The 26,273-nt window shown below is 45.8% G+C and overlaps 1 protein-coding gene across 1 annotated transcript in view; it reads left to right on the top strand.

The window, feature by feature from the left end:
• Sgpp2 (sphingosine-1-phosphate phosphatase 2) overlaps positions 1-26,273 on the top strand; it is a 107,555-nt gene that overhangs the window by 72,634 nt on the left and 8,648 nt on the right. The window contains exons 3-4 of the mRNA XM_038340775.1: positions 6,532-6,711; positions 10,850-10,939. Coding sequence (XP_038196703.1) covers positions 6,532-6,711; positions 10,850-10,939 — 270 coding nt within the window. The remainder of the gene's footprint in view (positions 1-6,531; positions 6,712-10,849; positions 10,940-26,273) is intronic.

Here is a 26,273-nt window from a genome sequence, read left to right as displayed (position 1 = left end):
GGATGGCAGGTTCAGACAGACAAACAGGAGGCTGGGCGGAACAGCAGTTGAGTAGACCAGAAACCGAGCTGAGCTGTGACCTCTCGGAGTGTTGGGAGTCCTTTACCTGTTGGTCCTTTGTGTCCAATGACAGGTTGGTGGAACTGTTAGCATCACAGGAGTGGATGCTCACCTGTCTGTAGGGTCAAGTAAGGGAGTTATACCTTTTCTTCAGTCTTGTGTGTCCAATACGTTCCTGGGCAAGGCTCCTGTGACGTGGTTTTACTATGCCCATGTGCCCCCCACTATCTCCAGGAAATAATCATCTATCAATCTGTGCCACATGTATGGTGCCAGGCAGATGGTGGTGTTTGCAGGTGTACCCAGGCACACAGTCACCATCTACCCTTAAGACTGAAACCAAAAGCTGATTGCAAACTGGTCTCTCAGGGCAAGGGACAGCCCGGAAAGCCCATCTTTCCCCTGGTGTGGACTAACTGGGAGCAGGGCACAGCCTGAGCACAGTAATACAGCGCTTGTCACGCTTGCACAAGGACCAGAGCTCAGTCCTCGGCACCCGCATGAAAGCTGGGGGTGGTGCCTGCCTCCGACCCCAGTGCTGGATCTGGGAAGAGACAGGAAGATCCTGGGGGCCAGATAACCAGCCAGTGTAGGGGAAAGTGTGAGCTCCAGATTTAGTGGGTAATCCCACCTCAAAAAATAAAATGAGAGCAACTGAGGAAAATACCAGCATTGACCTCTGGCTTTTACACATACACACATACCCCCACCCATTGCGTACACTACATACCCAAAAAAGATATAGTAAGCAAGCAAAAAAATAAATAAATAGAAAATAGAAGAAAAAGGTTAATACCTGCCATGTAACCCTATCAAATCCCTGGCCATCTCAAAGCAGCATGAAGCCTGACCTAGCTAGGTTTGCCGAAGCCATTAGTGATTGGAAATTACTTCCTGTGTTGCCTCCTCCTGGATTTTTGCCTTTGTGGCCAGGCCTTTAGGGCCATATCCCAAAGGAACAGGATAAATGGTGGCAGTTAATTGGATCCCTTTAGGAAGGAGGGCCTCCAACAATACAGAGAGACGTCCTTTCTTCATGGTGAGCCCTGTTGGGTTAATCATTAGACTCTTTAACTGGGGCGTAAGTGAAGAAATTGCTGTCTTCTGATTTTAAATAGACTTTAATTTTTTAGGTCAGTTTTAAGTGGACAATAAAACTGGGCAAAAATTTCAGAGCTGTCCTATGCCCTCTGATCCCACCGGAAACATTCCACACTGTCACCCAGAGTTAATAGTTGACATTGGTTTATATTCCTTGGGCTGTGACCAATCGACAGTGACACACATTTATCATCAGAGTATCAAACAGAACGGTCTCACTGCCATAAAAGACTCTGCTCTGCCCGCTCGTCTTTCCATCTCTCTACCCCCAGCAACCATGGATCTTTCTACGGTCTTCACAGTTTGGCTCTTTCCTGAATGTAATATAGTTAGAACCACATGTGTGTGGCCTCTTTAGACTAGCTTCTTTTACTTAGTAATATGGATCTAAGGTTGCTTCATGCCTTACAGGGCTGGATCACTCGTTTCTCTCGAGTGCTGAAAAATATTTCATTCTTGGAATGTATCACTGGGAGATGATACATTCCACTGGGAGATGATACTTGGAATGTATGTATGTGTGTATGTATGTATGTATGTATGTATGTACATATATACATATATACATGTATATTTAAAAAAACATCTCATTTAGCCGGGAGGTGGTGGCACACGCCTTAAATCCCAGCCTTTAATCGGGAGGCAGAGGCAGGCGGATCTCTGAGTTCGAGGCCAGCCTGGTCTACAAGAGCTAGTTCCAGGACAGGCTCTAGAAACTACAGGGAAACCCTGTCTCGAAAAACCAAAAAAAAAAAAAAAAATCTCATTTGTTCCTAAGTTTTGGTTACGATGAATAGAGCTTCTATAGACACTTGTATGTAAAGTTTTTATATACATATATAAATTTTCCTACTCATTCGAATAAAGGCCAAGTATGATTCCCAAACTTGGATGTTTAACTTTGTAAAAAATAAAATTCCAAATTGTCTCCCTAAGTGCTTTCACTATTTTGCTTTCCCACCAGTGAAGAATGGGTGTTTCTTTTACTCCGCCTCCTTGCCGGCATGTGGTAATGTCAGGTTTTTGGACTTTGGTCACTCTGATATGTACATAACTGCGTCTCACTTTTAATTTACATTACACTAACATCACGTGATGTTGGACATTTTAAGTCTCAGAACTCAACTTCTCCCCCTCAGTTCTGTCAGCTACACCACCTCCATTTGTGTTTTTCAGCGCTGGGAACCAAACCCCTGGAACATTACAGGCAAACTCTCTACCATGGAGCCAGAGCCCCCGGACTCTATTTTTGTAAAGCATAATGCTTTGTATTAAACCAATAAAATGCAGTAAAGCCGCACATCCTTTGGCCATATGAGTTCACTTGCTCTGTGGGAAAAAAGACTATGTCTATTTTGTTCTGCATATTATTTCCCGCCAGTATACAGTCCTTTTCTTAGTAATCCACCAACTGCTTACTGAATATAGTGGTTGAATAGGAGTCTCCCAAAACACATGTCCAAATCCTAAACCCAGAACACGTATGTGAGTATTATCTTTTAGGGAAGAAGGTTCTGATGGACATAAGAAAGAGGAGGATCTTGGGATGTTCATCTTAGATCCTCCAATTGGGCCAGACCAACAGGTGTCCTCAGCGGGGCAGAATGGAAAGGCAGCTTCGAACAGACAGAAGAGGAAGAAGTAATGAGACCCCGGATTCAGGGATTATAATGAGCTGGTGGCTCGTCAAGAAGTGCTCACAGCCACCAGAAACTGGAAGAGGCAGAGAAAGAACCCTGCCCAAGAGCCTCAGAGTGAGCATGGATCATCTGACTTCTGATTTCAGACATCTGGCCTCCATGTCCCAGGCGACCACTAACCCACTTTCTGTCTCTGCACTTCTCTGTTCTGGACATTTTTATGAATAGAACCATACAGTATGTTTGTCTTTGGGGTCTAGCTGTCAAAACAGCATAATAACACCTTTTAGATACTAACTACAGGGTATAGAGCCAACTACACATGTGTTCTTTTAAGCTTAGTATGCCTTGAATCACATAAAACGCTGTCATTGCTTGGGTTGTCTACAAGAAAATACTTCATCGGGTGGATGAGCCTCTGAGCCTGCTCTTCTGTTTAGGAGATCTCAAGTTTTCCAAGTGTCATTCCTGGAGCACAAAAGTGTCATGCAGAAGCCACAGATCCAACAGACAGCCCTTGCCCCAAGTGAGAAACCTTGAGAAAGCTCAAATAAGCCAGGGCCCAACCTTCCTTCAGTTCATACCCGCGGGAGCAGCCTTGGAAATGCTGGTGATGTTCGAATTGTGTTCTGAAATACATTTAGTATTCATTTGTCCATCAGAGGGTTCAGACTAGACTGCTGCAATAGACTTTTCACCTGGTGGAAACTCCAGAGTCACCTAAAACCAGTTTTCACCAAGTGGTATAGTCCTGTTTATCAGAAAGCAGTTAGTCTCCCCAGCTTCCTCCCCTCTCCATGCTAGTGGTACCTGTGGTCACGGCTAACCTGGAGAGCATCCACTGATGCTGAGAGCTAGTAGCTAATTCTTCTCATCCTGAAAAGCACTTCCACAATACGTGGTAGGCTCTAAGCACAACCAAATGACCTGACTTCTTCCCACAAGGCCCCACAGCCAACGGTTCCATCAATTCCTGATAGGACACCTACTAGAGTGTGCACCCTCAGGAGCTCTGTGGATAACTTTTTGCTAAGGTTTCTGTTTGTTCATTTGTGTTTGTTTTGTTTTGTTTTTTAAGTGTTTGGTGAGACTGTGTGTAGGTCTTTTTCTACTCAAGGCCAGGCTGACTGCAGGCTGTTATACATAGGGGTTGCAGAGACCGAACTCCGCTCTGTGAGTCAGCCCTTCATGTGTGTCTACTGGAGATTCTAGGTCTGTTGCCTCTTGTTTAAAGAAAGCTGTTACTGTAGCCATTTTTATTTGGATTTTGTAAATGGGAAATAATGTGTAGGTGTGGCAATGTCTTTTTTAAGTGAAGAACAATTGTCCTTCTAAGCATCCTTTGAACACAGAAAGGAAAAGAGGAATGAAGTCAAAGGGACTTGGGAACTTCAAGAGAATTAAATTTGGTTCAAGTGAGGGTTACCCAATCTCTCTTGAAGTTGTGATTTTAAGGCTTCCAGTCTGTGAGGGTTTCCAGTGTTTTAAGGGAGGTAGAATTTGTCATTTATGCCTGTGATATTTTGTTTACATTGGTGGTGAGGAAGGGGCAGAACTGGGGTGTATTCGAGAAGCTTCTGAGAAATTCTCGGGAGTGGTAGTGTTTGCCATCTCCCCGGATAAAAGCTGATGTAGTTTTACGGGTTCCCAGGAGGGAGGTGGGAACATGAAAAGAGGGGGCCTCCAGGAGGCAGTTTGGTAATAAGGGATGGTTAAGAGGCTGCTTCAAAGTCCATTGGAAATCACAGTGATGGAATTCAGAATGATTGCCCCTGAGGCTTCACAGCCTAAGGATTTGGCCTGCTACACACCATGACCTCTGCTGAGCTTTAACCCAGGCACTCCTGTGGGGATACAGCTCCAGATTAACCTGCCACTTGAAGTGTGGAAAGAAAGCACCAGAAGGTGGAAATTCCTGGCAATCAGTTGGCTAATGCAAATAATTTTGAAATAGTCCCTCATAAGAGTATTGCCATAGTTGCGATAAGCTATGTCATAACTATGTCATAACTATGTCATGACTAAAGCCATTGACACACTGACCTGTGTAGGAAAGTCTTATGCCAGAAGCAGGTCCTGAACTCCTGCACTGACAAAGAACAAAAGGGGAGGGGTTGGGGGGGGAGACAGGCAGAACACCTCAGGTAGGAGAAATGGAGAAGAGGATGGAGGAAAGAACGAAGAAATGAAGGGATCAAAAAAAGGAAGAGAAGAAAGGAAAAGAAAGGAGAGGAGAGGAGAGGAAAAGAAAGGAGAGGAGAGGAGAGGAAGAAAGGAGAGGAGAGGAGAGGAGAGGAGAGGAGAGGAGAGGAGAGGAGAGGAGAGGAGAAAAAAAGAAGAGGAGAGGAAGAAGGGAGAGGAGGGAAGGGGAGGGGAGGGGAGGGGAGGGGAGGAGAGGAGAGGAGAGGAGAGGAGAGGAGAGGAGAGGAGAGGAGAGGAGAGGAGAGGAGAGGAGAGGAGAGGAGAGGAGAAAAAAGAAGAGGAGAGGAAGAAGGGAGAGGAGGGAAGGGGAGGGGAGGGGAGGGGAGGGGAGGGGAGGAGAGGAGAGGAGAGGAGAGGAGAGGAGAGGAGAGGAGAGGAGAGGAGAGGAGAGGAGAGGGGCTCGCTCCCAGTGGCACAGTGTCTACCAACCCTCAGACAATGGGTTGAATTGCAAAGACTGGGCTTGGGTAGCCATGTTGCTCTTACCCTCTCTTTCATAGATCATGGAATAGCCATATAAAGCTCTTTGACAAAACAAATGAGCCTGTGTTTAACAGCCTCATTCATCCACTTTCAGAGAGCATGAACAGCAAACCCTGGTTTCTAGCTTCTGCTTAGAATTAAAAACAAAGGTTGTGTGAGGGCTGGATAGATGGTTCAGCGGTTAGTGCACTTGCTGCTCCTGCAGAGGACCTGGGTTCTGTTCACAGCACCCAGGGCAGCTCACAGCCATCAGTAATGCTACTTTCAGGGACTCTGGTGCCCTTTTCTGAACTTTGTAATCATCAAGCACATAGTACAGACAAATACATGAAAGCAAAACACTCACATACATAAAATGAATATATCCAATACAAAAACAATGTTTTAAAACAATGAGGGGAATTTCTTCATTCAATGGCCTCATTGAGGAAAAACAAAATGTTTGAACAAATTCTAGGTGGACTTGTCATTGTTATCAGTTTCAAAATACCACACTGTTTATTTTATAGTTTTCTAAATGAAATTTAATTATATCTGGTGTCTTCCCTACATCTACCAAGAGTGACAACAGCATTTGAAAAAATACTTAGCAAAATAATCTATGAGAACAGTTCCTTTTGTGGTTAAATCTGAAAACTGTCTGATTGTTCAGAAGACAGTTGCAGTAAGAACATTTAAAGGTTACATGGTTGTTGTCTGACTTGAGTACAAGAGTCACTCTGGTCCAGACCAATCCTTAAAGTGTAGATTCTTAAGACTCACTGCTTAGCTGAGATTGGCACCTCACACACACACAAGCTACTAAAGTGTTCGTTGGGTATAAGTTTAAGAAACTGCGGGGAGGAAACGGTTGAGAAAGAGCTTGCTGTATGCAAATGGAGACCCGAATCTAGATCACCAGCGCCCTACACAACATCCCCAGCGAGTATGGGGCGGAGAGAAGGTGACTCCAGGCAGCAGACTGGGAACTTCAGATACCAGATGTTTAGAGGTATAGTTATCATCCTTATTGGGTTATATTTATCTCATACCTTTGGTTTTACAGTTGGTGATGTACATTGGCCAGGTGGCCAAGGACATCCTGAAGTGGCCCCGGCCTTCATCCCCACCTGTCGTGAAACTTGAGAAGAGAGTGGTTGCAGAATATGGAATGCCATCCACTCACGCCATGGCGGCCACTGCCATTTCCTTCACCCTCCTCATCTCTAGCATGGACAGGTACCAGGTAAGACCATTCATAGTCCGCCAACACTCACCTCTAATGGTAGAACGAGGAAGCCGAGCAGGGAGCAGTTCAAAATGTCTCAGATAGCTGCTTGGAGGGACAGTAAGATTTATGAGGCAAAAACGAGGGAGTCTGTAACCTACAGGGACGTTGATAATTTCTTCATAAAGGAACCGTCTAATTTAGCGCCCAAATCAGATTATGCCTTTGAGTGAGGATGGGCCCCAGAATGGAGAGCATTGTGTGGGTTGCCTGCCATCATCTCCCCATGAACTGTTTACCTGAACTGTTGCTTAGACAGATTCGCAACAGACACAAAGGATTTATGATCCTCATAAATGATCCTCCAGGGCAAAGATGATCCCACCAAATCCCTCTGCCAGACTCTCCCAGCCTGGGGCAGAAGAGAGTTGGTACCCCAAATTACCTCCTAAGGATGACTCTGCCCCTGGTTAGGGACCAGTTATTAGAAATGATGACTTTTTTTCAGAACCATATAAATGACAGGAGATTAATAAATGTTGAAAATAGAAGCATTCCATTTAATATCTGTTTAGATGATAATTGTAGTAAGACCTTTTCAAAGTTACTTGATTGCTGTGAGGAAGGCTTTTTTTTTCTGTTATTGGAGACATGTCACTTTAACTTAGAGTTTAATTTCATAAATTATACTCACTAGCTGTTGGAAGTTTTAGATTTCATCGAATCTGGTGGTCTCATAGCTAAGGGGCAACAGTGGGTCACCCTGATCTTTACCCCAGATATACCCAGCTGCTCCATATTGCAGGGTTCTTCATTCAGCCAGCTTATTAGAAAAAGTCAGGACTGGATCGGGTCTCAGATCTACCTCCTGACCTAATGGACATAGATCCATTTCCTCAATGAGACAAGGATACTCATTAGAATTGTATCCAGCTAGTTGTTTAACACTGTGCTGTAACTTGTTAAAATGCATGCAAAGACCCACACAATCGGGCATCTCCAGAACTGTCCGAGTTCATGCTGACTTTTGAGCTAGGTTTTACACACACTCCACTGCCCAGCAGGACACAGTGGGCCCAGGCCCAGCCCGGTGTGCAGAGTGTTTTCGGTGCACAGAGAGATCTGTTGTGAATGTGCTGTCATTTAGGGCAGAGACCAAGGACAGACCATCACAGTGGCAGGAGTCTATGGCAATGGAGGGTTTTCACATCCTGATGGATAGGAGGCATGGGGAAGACAGAGATCCTATCTTTAAAGGCGTGCCTAAGTGACCTTCATCCATTGGGGTGCTCCTCTCAAAGTCTACATGACTGAAATTTACATTAAATAGTGCCAGACTACAATAACCAAACATTCACTTGGTGGAATGTTTTATATTGAAACCAAAGTACACTCTATTTGGTTTAATCTTAAGAAAAGCCATTCCGCTGACACAAATAACTCCAATTAAACTCCAAGATTAGACCAAAGTAAAATGCCCATGTTTAATAAATGCAGCACTCTTGGGTGGACCGAGAGAACATGGCAAAAAGAGGAGCCCACACAAACCCCAGAAACCACGTGTTCCTTTTTCTGGCATGAGCCTAAATAGCCTGAGGAGTGGTCCTGACCCTCCCTAGGGAGGGATCAGTGCTTGGAAGACTGGGATTTGGAGTCTGGACCAACGCAACTCCTAGGCCAGGGACTGGGGTGATGCTTCCAATCATTCATCCCTGATTCCATGGATATAGGGTTGTTAGAGGGCTGGGGTCTCACTTTCAATCAAATACACTCCAGTTTTTCAAATTGAATGCCATTCTAATCTACTAGGAGGAGAAGCTGACTCTAGAAAGAGAGCAATAACAATTTGAACACTCGCTTCAAAATATTCCCTTTCCCTTTGTTTCCATTGTACAAACCTAAGGTCATTTTGACATGGCCTCTAGGCCGCCATCTTGCCTTTCTAGGCAAGCCTGACAAACTATCCAATTAAGATATTTCTTCTGGCTCATATGATGTCGTAGTCACCCTAAGGCCTGAGGTGTCATTTTTCCTACTTAGCTCTTGAGTCTATTTACTCACAAACAGCTCTTAATGTGGATTTACTTATTTATATATGCATTGACACTCATATCTGAATGCATAAACATATTCACTTTAAATACTTTCTCATGCAAATCTGAAACGAAGTCAATGAAAAATCTTTAAAAAGAAACTGCCAGCTGGGGTAAAAACACTTATAACCCCAATACTGAGGAAACTGAGGTAGGAGGATCATGTTTAAGGCCAGCCTAGGCTACCTAGTAAGGTCTTGTCTCAAAAACATATTCTTTTCAAAAGCTAGTGTTACTGAACTCAGTGTTACCTGGAAAAGAACAGAAGATCCTGGTTCTGGCTGAGCCACTGGCTGTGTGGCTTTGTGTACATCTCTCTGGCTTCTATTATAAGGCTCAGATGTCATGACCGACAGGAAAGTATCCTGTGTTACAGTCCAGCGTGGCCATGACCTACCCTCATGGCCATCAACTCAGGCATCACGGTTATACAGCAGGACTGATGCGGAACCTACATCCTAGGGTCATGTGAAGATCTAGACTGGGCAGGTCTGTGCTGTGTCTGCTGCAGATGCTGGTGTACCTGTTCATACTGCTCCAGAACATCCTGTTAGTGATCACAGCAGGTATATTGTATGTCCATGTCCTGGTTCTAACTGTATCCATTCCTTATGTGGCTCAGCCTTGGCCAGACGCCTGTAGCTATTCTTCCTGCCCACCTGCTGACTCCGAATTCAGCAGCTGCTGGACGAACGCTGTGATGTCTGTGGGCCCCTTCTTCAGCCCATGATTTCTGGGGCTTCTCAAAAGGAGGAGCTTTTTGCTGGGTCCTCAGACTCTACAGTGCTGGCCATTTATCTTACTTCCTAGTCAAGTTGTTGATGTATCCGGTTCTGATTTAAAACACCCTGGCAGACTCTGTGAAGTGCCCAATGTTCAGTGGCCTTCCCCACTTGGTTGCAGGTGGTTTGGGTTCTGCCAGGATGTTTCCAAGACTTTCTGTGTCCCCAGAGAACCGCCCTCTATCCAGGCTTACCAGGACGTTTGAACAGGAATGGGTTGGTGACCTTTATTGTTTATAAGATCAAGAGCAATGATAAAGTAAAACTGGGAAAGGTTCCAATCCTGCACTTGCCCGTGGCTGTCTCTCACCACTCCCTGGGTTCATTCACCATGACTCATCTCTCTGCTAAACCTGAGCAAGCTGGGTTGGACGGGAACATGGCCCACCACTGTATACTTGGCTAAGTACCATTGACAATGTAGTATCCATAAATGTATCTGAGGTGTACCACACCCTGTAGGTCCTCCTCTCCGTGTCCCCCCGAGGAAGTCCTTTGTAGGCAGCAGGCTCCATCAGACCCTCACTGGGCTGCCCTCTGTAGGAAGCCTGAAGTTTGAGGAGCATTCTGTGTGGCCATAGGGTTAGTCATTAGAATGTAGGTGATAACTCAGATTCTGATATTCAATAAATATTTGCTAAATGGTAAAATAAATAGTGAAAGAAAAGTTTTCTGTAAAAAGGGCCAGCCCCAGTTCTTCTGTGTATTATTTACATGTTTATATGTTGGGGAACTTTCCCCAGAACTGTATTTCTAGGCATTTTCTCCTTACCTGGCCTGATTTTAAAATGTGATGATTAGATTGCTGGTCTAGGGAAAACTAAATTCAGACTAGCAATTATGTACAATGAACCCCGTTCACCACTGCAACATCAAATCAGTTCATTCTGGCAGAGTCTTGGCTAGTCAGGAGCCATCACAAGAGAAAATCACCAGTTCAAGCTGGACCACTAGTAATTTAGAGACTACCTTGTGCTGAAAAATCAAATAAACAAGGGTTAGTGGTATAATGCCTACTTGGCTCTAAATTCAATCCATAGCTAAAAGACACACACAGAGATAGAGATAGAGATGGAGATAGAGAGATAGAGATAGAGATAGATAGATAATAGATAGACGATAGATGATAGATAGATAGATAGACGATAGATAGATAGATGATAGATAGATAGATAGATAGATGATAGATAGATAGATAGATAGATAGATAGATAGATAGATAGATAGATAGTAGCATTCATCTGAACATGATCTAATCTTATTTTCTCTTTTCCTCTGCAGTACCCTTTTGCTTTGGGCCTGACGATGGCTGTGGTGTTCTCAACCTTGGTGTGTCTCAGCAGACTCTACACAGGGATGCACACGGTCCTGGTAAGGGTGTGGTGACAGGCCTCGTGACTGAACAGCGTTTGGTCTGCGTGTCTGTGTGTCCTCAAGCGGCTTACTTAAGCTTACCTCATGGGTGTCTAGCTAGAATCCGAGCTACTCAGGAATCTGAGCGAGGAGGATGACAAGGTCTACGAAGCGGAGGGATGCTATCTCAGAGTGAAAAGTAAAAAGGAGGCTGGAGCTTGCAGTGTCCTGTAGGGCTTGTTAGATGGGGCAATGGGGGAATGAAGAAATGAAAGACTCTGAAATGACAGACATCCCTAGAGAAAGCTGTGATCAGGTGAGCAGTGCTCACGCTGATGGAGGCCCCTTCTACACTCAGCACATTTACCCTGTGCCCACACAAAGGTGGAATTAGTCTCAGTGGGAGGCCTCTGTAAGGGAACAGTTTCATTAGGTGGGTTTGGGGAGCTGTAGTTTCTTGTTTGTACACACACTGTCATCATCACAGGAAGGCTTTGCAGTTTCCATGGGTCTAAGGCATTGGGGTCCCTGACTTGGCCATGCCAACAACACACATTCACCCGTCCCTAGTACTGCAAAATCAATAATTAATCAACCATCATGGAAAGTCTCAGAAAGAGGGAAGGGGAGGAAGGGAAGGGAAAGCAGACTAGTAAAGAATTAGTAAGACAAAGCCAGACTTGGTAGAACACACCTATAATCTCAGCACTTGGGTGAGGGAGACAGGAGCTTGAGGTAGGTCGTAGATCCATAGTGAGTTCCAGGCAGGCCTGGGGGTACCTGAGGTTCTGTTTGGAAACAAAACAAAATGTATTAAAATAATGCCACCAGGGTAAAATATATTAGTTACTGGAAGTTGTCACTTTCAGTAAGACAGACTATCTTACTGAAATGACTGAAGGAAGGAAATATTTCTTTTGCCTCGTGATTTGAAAGAGCACATTCCACTGCAGCAGGGGAGACAGGGTGGGATTCATGGAGGCAGAGGTGTGTGGATGGGACCCCTCCACCCCACTCCACCCCAGCATAGCAGGAATCAGAGAGAGGCTAGGCAAGAAGCAGGTTCAGAAATCAACCCTTATGGCTCTCTCTTCAGTAACCCAGACCCCATCTTCTAAGAGGCTGCACAACTTTGGAAAATTGCAGCTCTAGCCGGAGACTAAGTATTTAAGCACACGAGCCGATGGCGGATGTTCCATATTCAAGCCATAGTATGGCACTAGATTCAGACACTGGAGACAGTCCATGGGCAGCCAGGACTCAGGCAGTTTCTGATCAGGTTGGTTTACCACAGGCAGAGCAAGCACCCGAGCTCAAGGATACGAGAGAATTCTCATTGGTCTCACATAGGTCCTCAGCGAGTTGACAAAGGTCCCCGTTGTCCTCCGCTAGTCAGAAGGTTTGAAGCCATAGCTTCCTTTCTTTTTCTAGGTTATAGAGGGTGTTAGAATCAGGGTTTACATGTTCATTTGGAAGTCAACCCACCCTTCTCCCATATTACGAATTCCCCCACTCCAGGGTTGCCAGGCCGAATGCTCATCCACCCAGAGAGTGGCAGAGCATCAAGCTTAGTCTTGGTTTGCTACAGGGGCACCATTTCCAATTCCACTCTGTATAAAAAAGACACCTTTAAAAGGAAATGAGCCTTTGATTGCTGTATTCACCTCAACTGTGAAACTGCAAGATGACATTAGCCAAAGGCCTGGTCAAGAAAGGCCGTCTTCCCAGGCCCTATTGAGTTTCTCCCTGGTGCCAGGAGTGAGTTATCCTGTCACAGTGGAAGGATGGATCATCGTGGGAGAATGTAAAGCGGGGGGGTGGGGGGAGCACATGAGAGCAGCAGGAAGCATCTGAGGAGGCAGGGAAGGCATAAAATTAAACGGGTAGGAGGCTGGGATGAGGCTCAAAAAGTGAAATGCTGCCGGGCGGTGGTGGCGCACGCCTTTAATCCCAGCACTCGGGAGGCAGAGGCAGGCGGATCTCTGTGAGTTCGAGACCAGCCTGGTCTACAAGAGCTAGTTCCAGGACAGGCTCTAAAAAAGCTGCAGAGAAACCCTGTCTCGAAAAACCAAAAAAAAAAAAAAAAAAAAAAAAAAGTGAAATGCTTGCCTGGCATGTGCTAAGCCCTTGTTTCGGTCACCAGTACTGAATAAACGTGGGCATGGCGGTACACAACCGCTGTCCCAGTATGTGGAAGGTAGAGGCGGAAGGGTCAGGAGTTCAGGGTCGTCTTCAGTTCCATAGCGAGTCTGAGGCCATCCTGGGCCACAGGAGATCGTGTTAATGCAGAACTTTAAAATTAAGATCAACACAGCAGTTTCCCCAGTAAACGAAGTCAGGTACAAATGAAGGCATCTGCCCCTGCTAATCCAGCCCCTAACCAGTTTTACTATTTGAGTGAAAGGGAGCCCAGCTGTGAGAAATACCAAAGAAGCAGCTAAGAGTCAGTGTTCTTCCACCTACCAAGACACCATTCCTGCTCCTCTGTCCCAGCACACGCTGCATCTGCTGGCTTCTGTGATGGAGGGGAGGGGAGTGGAGCGGAGCCGAGCATTCTCAATTCGCCACACCGCTTCTCCACATGACAAAGACGTTTTCTGCAAATCCCTGCCTAGACCTCAGTGTGGTACCACACAGGCCTCTCCTGGGTGTTTTGGCATTTCTTTTATCTGGTGCTACTTTTTTAATTTCCATAGGTTTCCATTTTGAAGAAAAAAAAATTGATCTCAGGTTAAAATTAAAACCAAAGAAAACACAGGAATGCGGCGCTCCAGACACACAGAGAGAAAACACGCAAATCCACTTTAGTGAAGCACAGTTACTTTTTTTTTTTCTCTTTTCTTTTTAAGTGGCTTTTGGAGATGGAGAAGCAGATATTTGCGGGAAGATTGATTGGGCCTCTCATTTAGATGCAAGGGATGGGTTGCAGCCATTCTTTGGGAAGGAGCTCTCCAGAAGAGAATGGAGTGAGGGACCAACGCAACTCCTGGTCTTCCCTGGTCTTCTCCCACTGTTGGGGCCCCCGCTGGCTTTCTTCTGACTGAAGAAGACCTTGACTCAGGCCCAGAGTGTGTCAGGCTGCAGCACAAGAGCTGAGCTCGGGGCACCGTGAGTCATGACACCCTGGCAGCAAGGGGGAAGAGTTTGCAGACTGGGATGGTGGAAAATTATAGGTTACTGTAGTTCTCTCTTCAGCTGCAGTTCTGATGGGCGTCAGGCTGAGAACAAGATCTAGGGATTAGGGATATCGAGGGGAGCAAACCCACCCACTCTCCTGGGTCTCTGAGTCTACTAAAGGAGGCAGATCTATACACTGGTGATAACTTGGCACAGATGCTGTAATTAGCATGGCACAGCTGGACAGAGTCAACTAAGATAATACAGTCTCTTTCCAGGACCCCTCGAAACAATCTATAGGAAGCAACACTGACGGTATCCACACTCTTCCTGCTTCTTCCAACCCCATAGGAACTCTTTCTGTCTTTATCCTCTGACAGTTTCACACACATGGATGACACATTTTAGTTGTTTTCATCTCTATCCCCCCTCTCACTCCCTCCAACTGAAACCCTGCTTGTTCTCAAGAAGTCCCCCACTTATTTTCATGTATTCTTTATGTGTTTTGCTCTGAATCTAATTAGAGCTCCTTGCCCAGGGTAGAAGGTTATCTACTGGAGCATTGGACAACTTAACAGTGGCTACACCACTGAAGAAACCGACTCCGGCTCCACCAGCAACCATTTCCAACCAATTATCCCTCCAGAGACGTGGGGCCTCCTGGGTCCCTCCATAATCCCATGGAAATCTTAAAAATACCTCTGGACATATGCCCACCGCCATAGCAGCATTTGTCACAATAGGAAAAGGAAAAGGGAGTATGTAGAAGCAGCCTGTGTCTACGGGTGAATGAATGGATAAACAAAATGTAGTCTGTACCTATAGTGGAATATTGTTCAGCTTTACATAAGCAGGGAGCTATGATTTGTGCTGTATCCTAAGTGTCAGAGGCATCACGTTAAGTGAAAGAAGTGAGTAACAGAAGGACAAATATTGTACGATTCCACTTACCTGGAGAACTCCGAGTAGCCATTTTAAGAGGCACAAAGGTCCACGATAGTTGTTACCTGGAACTGGGTAGGAAGGCATAGAAATTATTTCCTGAGCATAGAAGATCAATTTTCGTCTAATAAAAGTTCTGAAGATGCATGCTAAGCAGGGTTGCACAACAGTGCAAGACTTGATCCCACTTTAAATTGGTGAAGATAGTGACATTTATATGATTTGTGTCTATAGTAAAATTAAATTAGTTTTACTTGGGAGCTGAGAAGATGGGTTGGTGGGTAAAAATACTTGCCACACAAGAATGATGACCTGGGAAACCCTTGAACCCAGAACTCATGAAAAACTTAATATAGCAATCTCAGAATTCCTATGGGGAGATATGTAGTGTGAGCTGCGGGCAGCGTTCCCGCTGCCCCGCTCCCGGCCGCCTGGATCCTGCACATCTAGCTTTACACCCGAAATAACATCACACAAATTGTATTCTTTTAAACACTGCCTGGTCCATTATTTTCAGCCTCTTACTCACATCTTGATTAACCCATATCTAATAATCTGTGTAGCACCATGAAGTGGTGCCTTACCATTTAGTTTCTAGCATACGTCCATCTTGGGCTGGAGCTTCATCGCTGTCTCTCTCCTTGAGGAGAGGCACGGCAGTCTGACTAACTTAGGAGAGGCGTGGCATCTGACTGAGCCATCTACCTCACTTCCTTCTTCCTGTTCTGTCTACTCCACCCACCTATGTTCTAACCTATTAGGCCAAGCAGTTTTCTTTATTAATTAGCCAATGAAATCAACAGATTGATAGAAGACCCGCCTCCATCAGAGATAGGAGAGAGATGGAGCTATCCTGGTGTGGGTAGCAAAAAATCCAAGTGACTCTGTCTCAAACAATGTGGAAAGCAAGGACTGATGTACAGGTTGTCCTGTGACCTTCACATGTGTACCATGGTATTCGTAGGTGAACCCTCATTCACACACATGAATATACACACATGAATACACACACACATACACACACACACACACACACACACATGTATCTTGCTTAGAGCATGGGTCCTGAGCTGTACAAGCAGCTCCCTGGTTTGTTTTAATTCAAAGTTGAGGGGCACTGAATGGATCAAGGATGATCATTCCTGGTGTGGGGTGGACACACACACCTAAACAGGATCACTTGTAAGATGAAGGGGAGGTGGAGACAGCCGCAATGCTCAGGACATATGAATGTGTCTTTGAGGTGACTACTGATTTATATTAATGGTCATTGGCACAGAAATAGGAAGAGTGACTTTCCAGGCAGAACCTCTTTCTTGTCAGTTTTGAACACCTTTGTCCAGGGCAAGGTTTTCTTGATAAGCCCCCGTTAGACTCCTAGACCCACATAAAACACAGAGAATGGTAAACTTGCTTAGCTATGGCACCATCCTTGCCAAACCAGCTTGGCCTTGTCTCAGGGAAGGCCCTCCCTATTACCAATATACCCATAAAAGAAACGTAGGCAAAACCCTAGCCCTTCCCTCCCACACCTCTGCCATCCAAGTAGTCACTATGACGAGTCACATGGGACTCATAAATATGTCCTCACACCACCTTTGGGATATTATTCATGATTACCTGTTCCATGCACAGAGAAATTGCTCTCTGCACTGGGTGTGCACGGTGACACAACTCCATCTAGGCCGGGCAGCTAGATTATGCCTCAGGGGCCTTTGGAGATGTCAGCACTGTCAGCCCAAACATGGACATAAAACTCAGGGCCACCGCCAACATCCACAGGGGTGTTTGGAGATGTCAGCACTGTCAGGCCAAACATGGACATAAGACTCGGGGCCACCACTGGCATCCACAGGGGCGTTTGGATATTTCAGCACTGTCAGCCCAAACATGGACATAAGACTCAGGACCACCACTGGCATCCTTGACTGGTTGATGATACCATATCCAGAGCCATCCCAACTCTAGGTTCACTGTTCAAGATAAAACAACAAATTGGGGTCCCTTCTTAAGGCAGTTTGTAGAGTTCTTCATTTCCCATTTGCTACAGTGAAAAGCATTTGAAATGATGCGTTGACTTGCAGAATCTTTGTTTTTTCTTGGTGTTTAATTTCATGTTCCCTTGGTTTGAAGAATAAACCAGTTCTAGCCAATTTGAGACAAGGGAGAAAGGAAGGGAAAGAAGAGGGGGGAAAGGAAGAGAAGAGAGGAAAGAAGAGGAGAGGAGAGGAAAGGGAGGGGAGGAGAGGAGAGAGGAGGAAAGGAGAGGGGAGAGAGGAGAGAAGAGGGAAGGAGAGGAGAAGGGAGGGGAGAGGAGAGGAGAGGAGAGGAGAGGAGAGGAGAGGAGAGGAGAGGAGAGGAGAGGAGAGGAGAGGAGAGGAGAGGAGAGGAGAGGAGAGGAGAGGAGAGGAGAGGAGAGGAAATAGCTTGAAGTGACTGAAGTTGTTTATAGACAGCTAGTTCACACAGCTGAACATCAAGGACTGGAAGCAGGTGGCTGTGAGGAAGCTGACTACCTTTACCATGTCACCGTTGGTGTATCCTACCTCCCACCAGCTCTCAGATCAAAACCTGGGTGTATGTATATGAAACTTTGTTTAACCCTGATAATTGGCTTTGGGATGGGGTCCAAATGCAAGGGTGGAATCTTGGGAGTCATTCCTGCGGGCTGCAAAGGGGTGCCCTGAGAACAGAGACTGGAATGTACCCAGTGAGGTCAAATATCCACTGGTCACCATCGGCCTGGTCAGGAATGTAAATAGCAGGTTAAGCCTAAAGGAAAATGCATTGGCTTTTGTAACCATGGTAAAAGGAGGCACTAGTGGTGATTGGAAGGGAAAGGCCTGATGTCTGGACCTTCCCAAAGCTCCTTCTCCTCCCAGCTCATCTCTGCACAGAGAATTCACCCTCTCTGGCCGGTCAGCTCTTGCCCTCTGGCTGTTCTTTAACCTGAAGCCAGAGCCTGAGAACTCTGGGCTTAGATCGCCTCACTTCCTCTGGGGAAAGGAAGCCTGTGATGAGAGTTTCAGGAAGCATCTTATTGGACGATGACTCCCTCTGCTGCATCAGCAGGCCAGGGGCTGTCTGTGATTATGCCGTCGGGCTCAGGAGCCAGCCTGTTTAGTCAGAACCAGAACTGGGAGGGTCAGGGTGAGAGCCATCGTGCCTAAGCAGGAGCAGTCTCCCGAGTAAAGTGCTCTCAGTTATGGGGAGAAGACAACAAAGCCCGGCGTGGCATTTTTCCTGCTCCGTCAAAGACTCAACCAATAGAGCCAGCACCGTGTCTGTGCTTGTGCGGAAGGCTGGCCACACTGTATTATTTGTGATGTCCTGAATGATGCAGCTGCAATGGACCAGTTTTAAACCCACTGAGTGATGAAGCAACATCCCAACGTATTAACTGTAAAATGAGCCTGACGTGTTTGTTGCTAGGGCCAGCGGCCCTCAGAGCTGTGAACAAATGGCGGACGGTCCCTTATTTTGTCTTGAAATAGTCAAAATGCTTCTTTTTTTTATTGTCTCCAAATTGTTTGATCTGTGGGTAATTATTTAGAGATTTGGTTTAATTTTCTTACTTCTCTCCACCCCAACCCCGCAAGTGATGTTTTAGTTTTGGTTGGTGGTTTGGAGGATGTTGAAAAGGATTGTCAAATATTAAATTATCTGCAGACCGTAGGAGCTCTGTTCTGGCTCTGGTCGACAGTATTCCGGGTGTGTTTTTCAAGTTGTTTGAAACCAGTTATAAAAAGGAAAGAACTTATTTTAAAGTGCCTCATTTAATACTAGGAAAGAGAATTGCAAGAGAAATCACACCCTACCCAGTCCAACTTTCTGGTATACTTGGGTAAGCCCATTTCTGAGATAAAGAGGGGGCTTTGGTTGCCTTTTTGAGCCCCTGTCACCATGTTATTAGGTCTATTGTCTCTCTTTGCCCTGGGGGCAAATATTTTTATCCTTTTGTCAAAATAGAGAATTATTTCTGGTTTCAGAAGCAGTAAGTGTTCATGGAGCTTCAACCTCTGCTGTTTATAAAGTATGGGGTTGTTTTCTTCTTTCGTTAAGACAAAAGCACTCAGTTTTGTTCAGTAACCAGGAGCCCAGACAGCCATTATATGGGGCATTGATCAGAGAAATGAAAGTTAGGGCTTAGCTCAATGTCGGGCAAGAACTGCTTGTGATTTGCAATCCCAATGGCAAACATAGACAGATTTTTTTTTTTTAAATTTGCTTTTTCAACGCTGATCCCATAGCCACAACTGTGGCACTGTTTTCTGTCCTGTGCATGTGGGATGAGCAAGGTCCTAGAAATGCTTGACCCTAGGAAAAAGCTGAGCAAAAAGCCCAGGGCAGAAGGCTGGGCATAAGGCTCCCTGACCTCATGGCTGGACAGCAACTGGACTCGCGTTGGCTGGCCCAAGGATGCTGAGACAAGCCTCTGAGGTTACTATTGGGAAGCACGCAGTTCATGGCCGTGAGAAGGCCACAGGTGCTTCTTAAACCCAGTATTTCCTGTAGGTCTTCCTGAAAACATCTCCAGTTTCCCCAAATACAATTTAAAAGGCCATGTTCAGGGACAGAGCATGGATTGGGACCTAGCATGTCTGCATGGTGTGTCCGAATGTTAGGCGAGTCCCAGTCCTGGGAAAAGAAGTAAGAAGAAGGGATTGGCTGAAGTTCTCACAGGAGCAGGCTTCCAAGTGTGGTTTTTCTTTAAGCCGGCGCGCCCTTCGGGATTGTGAAATGTGTTGCCTGCCAAGTCACTGGAGGGTGGGGCTTCTCTTAAGCCCATGTGCCTCTCCAATGGAAGCAGCACAGTCCTCGAGCTTTGTAAAGTTAACTTTTTAAAGTCGAGTTTGGCTTTTCCTTTATTGACATAATTGAAATAGAAAGATCTTGAATTTGCACCGTAAGTCATTGCCTGCTTGCCACACTACAGGGACACAATGATGAAATACAAGGACTGGGTACAGTTCCTCAACGAACTTCAGAAGCCTGAAAGCAAGGTCAGTTTCTGAGTCACATCAGATCTGAAAGCAAACTGTCTCCTTTGTTTTCTGAGGCAACGTCTCGCCATCCTTCTGCCCCCAAATGGAGCCCTGAAAGTGCTGGGATTACAGGCTTCAGCCACCACACCCAGCTTGAGGACAAATGTCGATACCAAGGCCACCATTTCAGAGGTCAGACATTCCTCAGAGGAATCTCAAATGGCTCGAGGCCTTAAAGAAATGATTTATTATTGGTTATTTTTAATGTGTTGGGGAGGTGGCATGTGCCAAGGTCAACGGATCCCCTGGAGATGGAGATGCTGGGTCCCCTGGAGCTGGAGATGCTGGGTCCCCTGGAGCTGGAGATGCTGTGTCCCCTGGAGCTGGAGATGATGGGTCCCCTGGAGCTGGAGATGCTGGGTCCCCCTGGAGCTGGAGATGCTGGGTCCCCCTGGAGCTGGAGATGCTGGGTCCCCTGGAGCTGGAGATGCTGTGTCCCCTGGAGCTGGAGATGATGGGTCCCCTGGAGCTGGAGTTACCCGTGGTTGTGAGCCACCTGGCACAGGTGCAGGGAACTAAGCTTGGGTCCCGTGAAAGAGGAGTACAGACATGACTGCTGAGTGACCTCCTCAGTCCCAGTGTGTGTGTGTGTGTGTGTGTGTGTGTGTGTGTGTGCCACATGTGTGCAGATGCCCCCCAGGGGCCGGAAAAGGGCCCCGTATTTCCTGGAGCTAGAGTTACATAAAGGTAGTTATGAGTCACCCAACATGAGTCCCAGAAACCCAACTTGGGTCTTTTGGAAGAGCAACAAGTTCTCTTAAGTGCTGAGCCATCTCTCCAGCCCCTCAAACGTTAACGATCAGAAGTTCAACGCCATGAAGGCAACACTGCACACCTTTAATCCCAGCCCTCCAGAGGCAGAGGCAGGCAGATCTCTGTGAGTTAGAGGCCAGTCAGAGCTACATAGTGAGACTATCTCAAGGCGAAGAAAAAAAAAAGTGAGACCCTTTGGTCTGCCTCAGCAGGAAGCTTCCCATGTTCTTCATGGCACTGCAAAGCCACTTGGAACATGGATTAATATAGCCATGAAGCAAAGGCTAGCTTACCAGTTAGCAGGAAGAGACGGTTCCCCAAAAAGAAATGTAAATATTCAATGACTATTGTAACCTCATTTGTATTTTCAGGGGTGTTTTAGAAGTGATAAAAGAGGGGCTAGAGAGGTGGCTCAGCAGTTAAGAGCCACCAAACCTACATCTTGTTAGGAGGAGGTACAAACTGTGGTCTAAGTGTGTGCTTGGATACAGTCAGTCTGTTTGGCCCATTAAGCTATGAGTCCTTTAAGGACAACAATCTCATTTTCTTTACTTTTCCACGCCGTCACCTCCCACCCTAGTTCCCAGCAGGATTCCTGGCTCCCAGTAAATGTTCACTGGATTGTCACCAGTATTAACAGATTACCATCTGTTAATCTATTTTTTTTTTACCTTCAATTTCTTTGCAATTTATTGAGTCAGACTGAAAAAGGTTCAGCTATCGGTCCACGTTTATCTGATCACCAACTACTTTTTTCTTTAGCATTGTTTTGTTTTGTTTGTGGGAACAGTCTTTATCCTATGAAAATATAAAACAGAAAGTGTCATGCAATAGAAAAATACGGTGTCAGTAAGGATGCTTGTATCTGTGCCTCTAAATCTCTAAGAGTAGAGAGAGGGTGGCAGGCCTTGTGACCTTAGAGTGATGTGGAGAGATTATCTCCAAAGTAAGTAGCATCATGAGAATTTTAGCTCTATGGGAGACCAATTCTCTCTCCCTCTCCCTCTCCCTCTCCCCCTCCCCCTCCCTCCTTCTCTCTCTCTCTCTCTCTCTCTCTCGTGTGTGTATACACAGATGACAAGGGAGAGCACTGAATGTTCTGCTCTGTTGATATCTATCTCAAACCCTTAAGACAGAGTCCTAACTGCACCTGCACCTGGAGCTGGGTGGAGCAAGCCCCCAGCGATCCTCCTGCCTCCACCATTTTACATCCGTGCTAGGATCTGCACTCGGGTTCTTGTGCTAAGATAGCCCTTTGCCCAGTGAGCCAGCTCCCCCAAACCAGTTCATGGGAGAGAAGGGCACCTTAGAAGAGGTCCTCACCACATGGGTACACCTCATTGAATCGGTGGGATGACAACGCTGCCAGGAACGGAGAAGGAAGGTCTGTGTTCCCTCGTGAACTTAAGAATGTCATGACCACAGGCCCTGCTACCTGGACCTTGGATGAGAGTATGTAAGCAATAGCGAGAGATTAAAGGGAAAGTTAGTGTCATGTGCGTAGAATAAGAGACGTAGAGTCTAATCCTAGGAACCCTCACTTTTGTGGTTCAGAAAAGAAAGAAAAATTTTATAAACCATTTTATGGATGTGTCATATAAGGAGATCAAATTATATTTGCGCAACTCAGGGAACTTCTAGCGAAGAAAGCATGCTTTACTGCATGTAAACACAACTGGTACCGGGATACAGCATCATCAGAAGTCCCGTCAGCCTCAACTCTGTATCTCCCTAGAGGCGCTGCTCCCCAGATCACCAGCACCGTGCCCTTGTTCAATGCCACGTAACCAGGAGCATCTCATGCTCTGCCTGCTGCACTGGTGGCGCTGCCTGCCGCATTGGTGCCTTTCACTCCCCGTTATGTCTGTGAAGTCATCCCTCTTACTGCATTTGCTTTGTGGCCATCAGCAGCATGCATTAGTAATAGGACTTTTGAGACCAGGTCTGGCTGTATTACCCAGCCTGGCTTTAAACTCTTAGGTGCAAGCAATCTTCACACGGCACCATGTCCAGCAGTGTTTGCTGTTATGTAATATTCAACGATGGGAATATGCTCCAATGTCCATTCCTTATTGATGAACATTTGGGGTGTTTCCAGGGAGACAGTTACAAACAGTGCTACTTCGAACTTTCCTTTCCATGCCTTTTAGTGCAGACAGATGCATTTTATCTGAGTCTGGATGCAAGAATATGATGTATCTCATAAGCTGTGCAAGTGTACAGCTTCAAGGCTGGCCATTGTGTGGTATCAGTTCACAGCCCCAGCAGCATATGGTATGTCCCCGCCTCCACTATCTCTCTCATCTTAGTCATTCTGGTGAGATGTCTCAGTCTCTCATGTGATTTTGGTTTCCCTGAATGATGATTTTTGACCCGTTTTATATGTTTACTTAATGAGATATTTTTCTTTGTGAGGTCCTAGTTCCTTTACCCCATTTAGCTGGATCGCTTGTCCTTTTATTAGTATCATCAACACATTGCTAGTTAAATATATTAAAATTTCTTTTTCCTACTTTGTAACTTGCTTTCTTGGCCCTTATGTTGACATTTTTGGTGAAGAGGGGTTTGAAATTTCAGTGGAGTCCAATTTACGCAACTTTTTAACTGATGGTTACAATTCTATGTCCTAAGATATTTTTTTGCACATCACAAGTCACAAAATACTATTTTGTATTAGTAAAGATTCAACTATTTTACTTTGCTTATTTGTATCTATACTCCACTTGGAATCGATCTTGTGACGCTCCTTCTATATGAATGCCTAGTCCACTCTAGTCCACTCTGCAGTTAGAAACATGCCCTTTACACACTTAGGGGAGGATCACCATCACCATGGGTCAGGTGGCTAGTTTAGTCTCTGTATCATCATTATACTCTATGCTCATTCCCATTGCTCTACCTCTCTATCTTCTTGCTGAGACCACTGTCCTGTAAGTATTGATGGCAGGTGGTGGAGACCCAATAGTTCTCACCCTTGCTCCTCTTGGCTCTTTGTATTTCCATATTAACTTTACACTAGGCATAGCTTAATATTTCCTCCACCGCTGGGCTCTTACTGAGATTAAGTGGGGTGTGCATAACGTCTTGAGGGAAGTGGCTCCTTGCAATAATGAGCATTCCTGCCCATGGACATATTCAGATCTTTGCTTTTTCTCGGGATCATGATTGTTTCTGGGTAGAAATGTTATATATCATATATTGTATGATATATCAGATGTGTGTAGAAATATTGCGGAATCTGTTAGACATTGTTCTAAGCCAACAGTTCTCAACCTGTGGGTCTCGACCCCTTTAGAGGACACATATCAGATAGCCTACATATCAGATACATCATCATAGGTCATGTGCATGACTCATAACAGTAGCAAATTAGTTATAAAGTAGTAACAAAAGAATTTTATGGTCAGGGGTCACCACGATATGAAGAACTGATTAAAGGGTCGAAGGTTGAGAACCACTGTTCTAAGTACCCTACATGTATTAGCTACCCCATTGGATAGTTCACAGCAACCTTGTGAGGGAGGTCCTAGCTTTACTCCATTTTTCCAAAGGATGAGAAGTTAAATAAACTAATCAGACTCTCTGTGATTGAGATGTCTGGCTTCACCACAGACACAGCATGGTCATATTTACATCTTCTCAACACTCTGCAAAGCAAGATGCCAGGAGTCTGACTCTCAGATGGCAGGAGAGCAGCACAGTACTTCCTTGGGGGAGCTATTGCTCACAGACCCAACATCCAAGGCACAAGCCAACATTCCCCAGGGGCATGAACAAGGGACAACAGTATATACTTCCTTCTCCTCCAGGTGTGAACAGTCATGGCACCGAGACCACCAGGAATTCAAATTCCCCTTTGACCTTGGTGTGTGCACCAGTATCATTATATTCGAATTTCATTTTCAAAGATTGCCGTAATTTAAAAAAAAAAAACAAAACAGCACAAGAGAGAAAGACACCATGTGATTCAATGTGATTCACATGGGGGGTTTCTTATTGGGGTAAAGGGGAGGAAAGGACTGGAGAGATCTGCCTCTGGTGACAGGAGCAGGAGAAGAGAGAGAGAGGAAAAAAACCAGACACTAAGGGGGGAATATTAAAAGGGAAAGGGAACGTTGTGAATGTGTACAGGAAGTGCTCTTAGTGGCTGCAGCTGAGGACGTATCCTATCCCATCAGGACCCCAAGGGCAGGCCAGTACAGATGCCTGAATACTAAAAAAGACGACCAGATCATTTTCCAGTACATTCCAAAGCTTTCATTCTCGAGTGTGTTTTTAAAAAAAAGCAAGTGGGAGGCCCCTCCATGCCACGTAAACGTGACCCTATGATGGCTTCTGTAATTTATCAAGTCAAGATGGACTTGGTCACTCACCAGTGTGACCTTTGTCCCGTAGCATCATTTGAGAGCTCGTCAGAAATGCAGTCTCGGGTACCACCTGGACCTACATTATCAGAAGCTGCCTTCAAGGGCTTCCCTGTGGGGCTCTACACAGGGTGCAGTTTGGAAAGCGGTCCCCACACACCCTCAGACAAGGCAGCGGCAATGCCAATGACACACAACCTGCACGGGCCTGTTGGACACGTACATCACATGGAACATGATTCTGCTCTGTTCTCTGGTTACTCGGAGGCCTAGCTGCCCACCCAGGCTTGAGAAAGATCACTGAAGAGTTTGACAGTGTCTTTTGTGTCTCCGGGCAGATCGTCCTTCCTCGTACCTGCCATTCTTGTGAGCTCCTTAGCCGTTGTCGGAGATGATGTTAAAACCTGCCTGGAAACATGTCTGAGCTGCTGTCATAATCCTCCTGGCCTGCCAAGCCCTGCCATTCATCACAGCGTGATTGTTCATACACATGGGAGTTGGGGGTGGGGAGGTTGGTATAGTTCATGAAGAAAGACTGCTCAGACTTGCTAGAGACCAGAGAAACAAGTGATGATTTCCTAAATCTGGCTAGGTACAGGCCAAGTTTAGAAATGGTCACTGTACCCCCAGTATCTTCCTAGTTAATAATGATTTCATACAAATCTATAAAAATACCTGATTATATTAATTACCGTAAGAAATATAATGCCCACCTTACTTTTTAGTGTCCCCAAACCACTTAAAGACCATATGCAGGGGCTGGAGAGATGACCCAGAGGGGAAATTGCCTACTGTGCAAGCATGGGGTCCTGAATTTGCATCCCTGGTGCGTACATTTCAGAAGCAGAAGCACACACCCGTGACCCCAGTGCTGATGAGGCAGAGAGAGCAGGATCCCAAAGGTTGAGTGGCCAGCTAATCTAGCTAAAGCAGCAAGACTGGGGTCAGTAAGACTCCTTGGCTTTAAAATTAAAGCGAGAGGCCTGGAGGCATGGCACAGCCATCAAGAGTGAGCACTGCCCTTGCAGAGAACCCAGGCTGAGTTCCCAGCATCCATGTTCATTGGTCCACAGCCACCTGTAATCCCAGCTTCAGGGACCCAACAGCCTCTTCTGGTTTCTGTGAGCACCC

This window comes from Arvicola amphibius, chromosome 8 (assembly GCF_903992535.2).
Source record: "Arvicola amphibius chromosome 8, mArvAmp1.2, whole genome shotgun sequence".
Classification (NCBI taxonomy): Eukaryota; Metazoa; Chordata; class Mammalia; order Rodentia; family Cricetidae; genus Arvicola; species Arvicola amphibius.
Note: the sequence above shows the minus strand (reverse complement) of the source record. Positions and strands in the feature narration are given on the sequence as shown.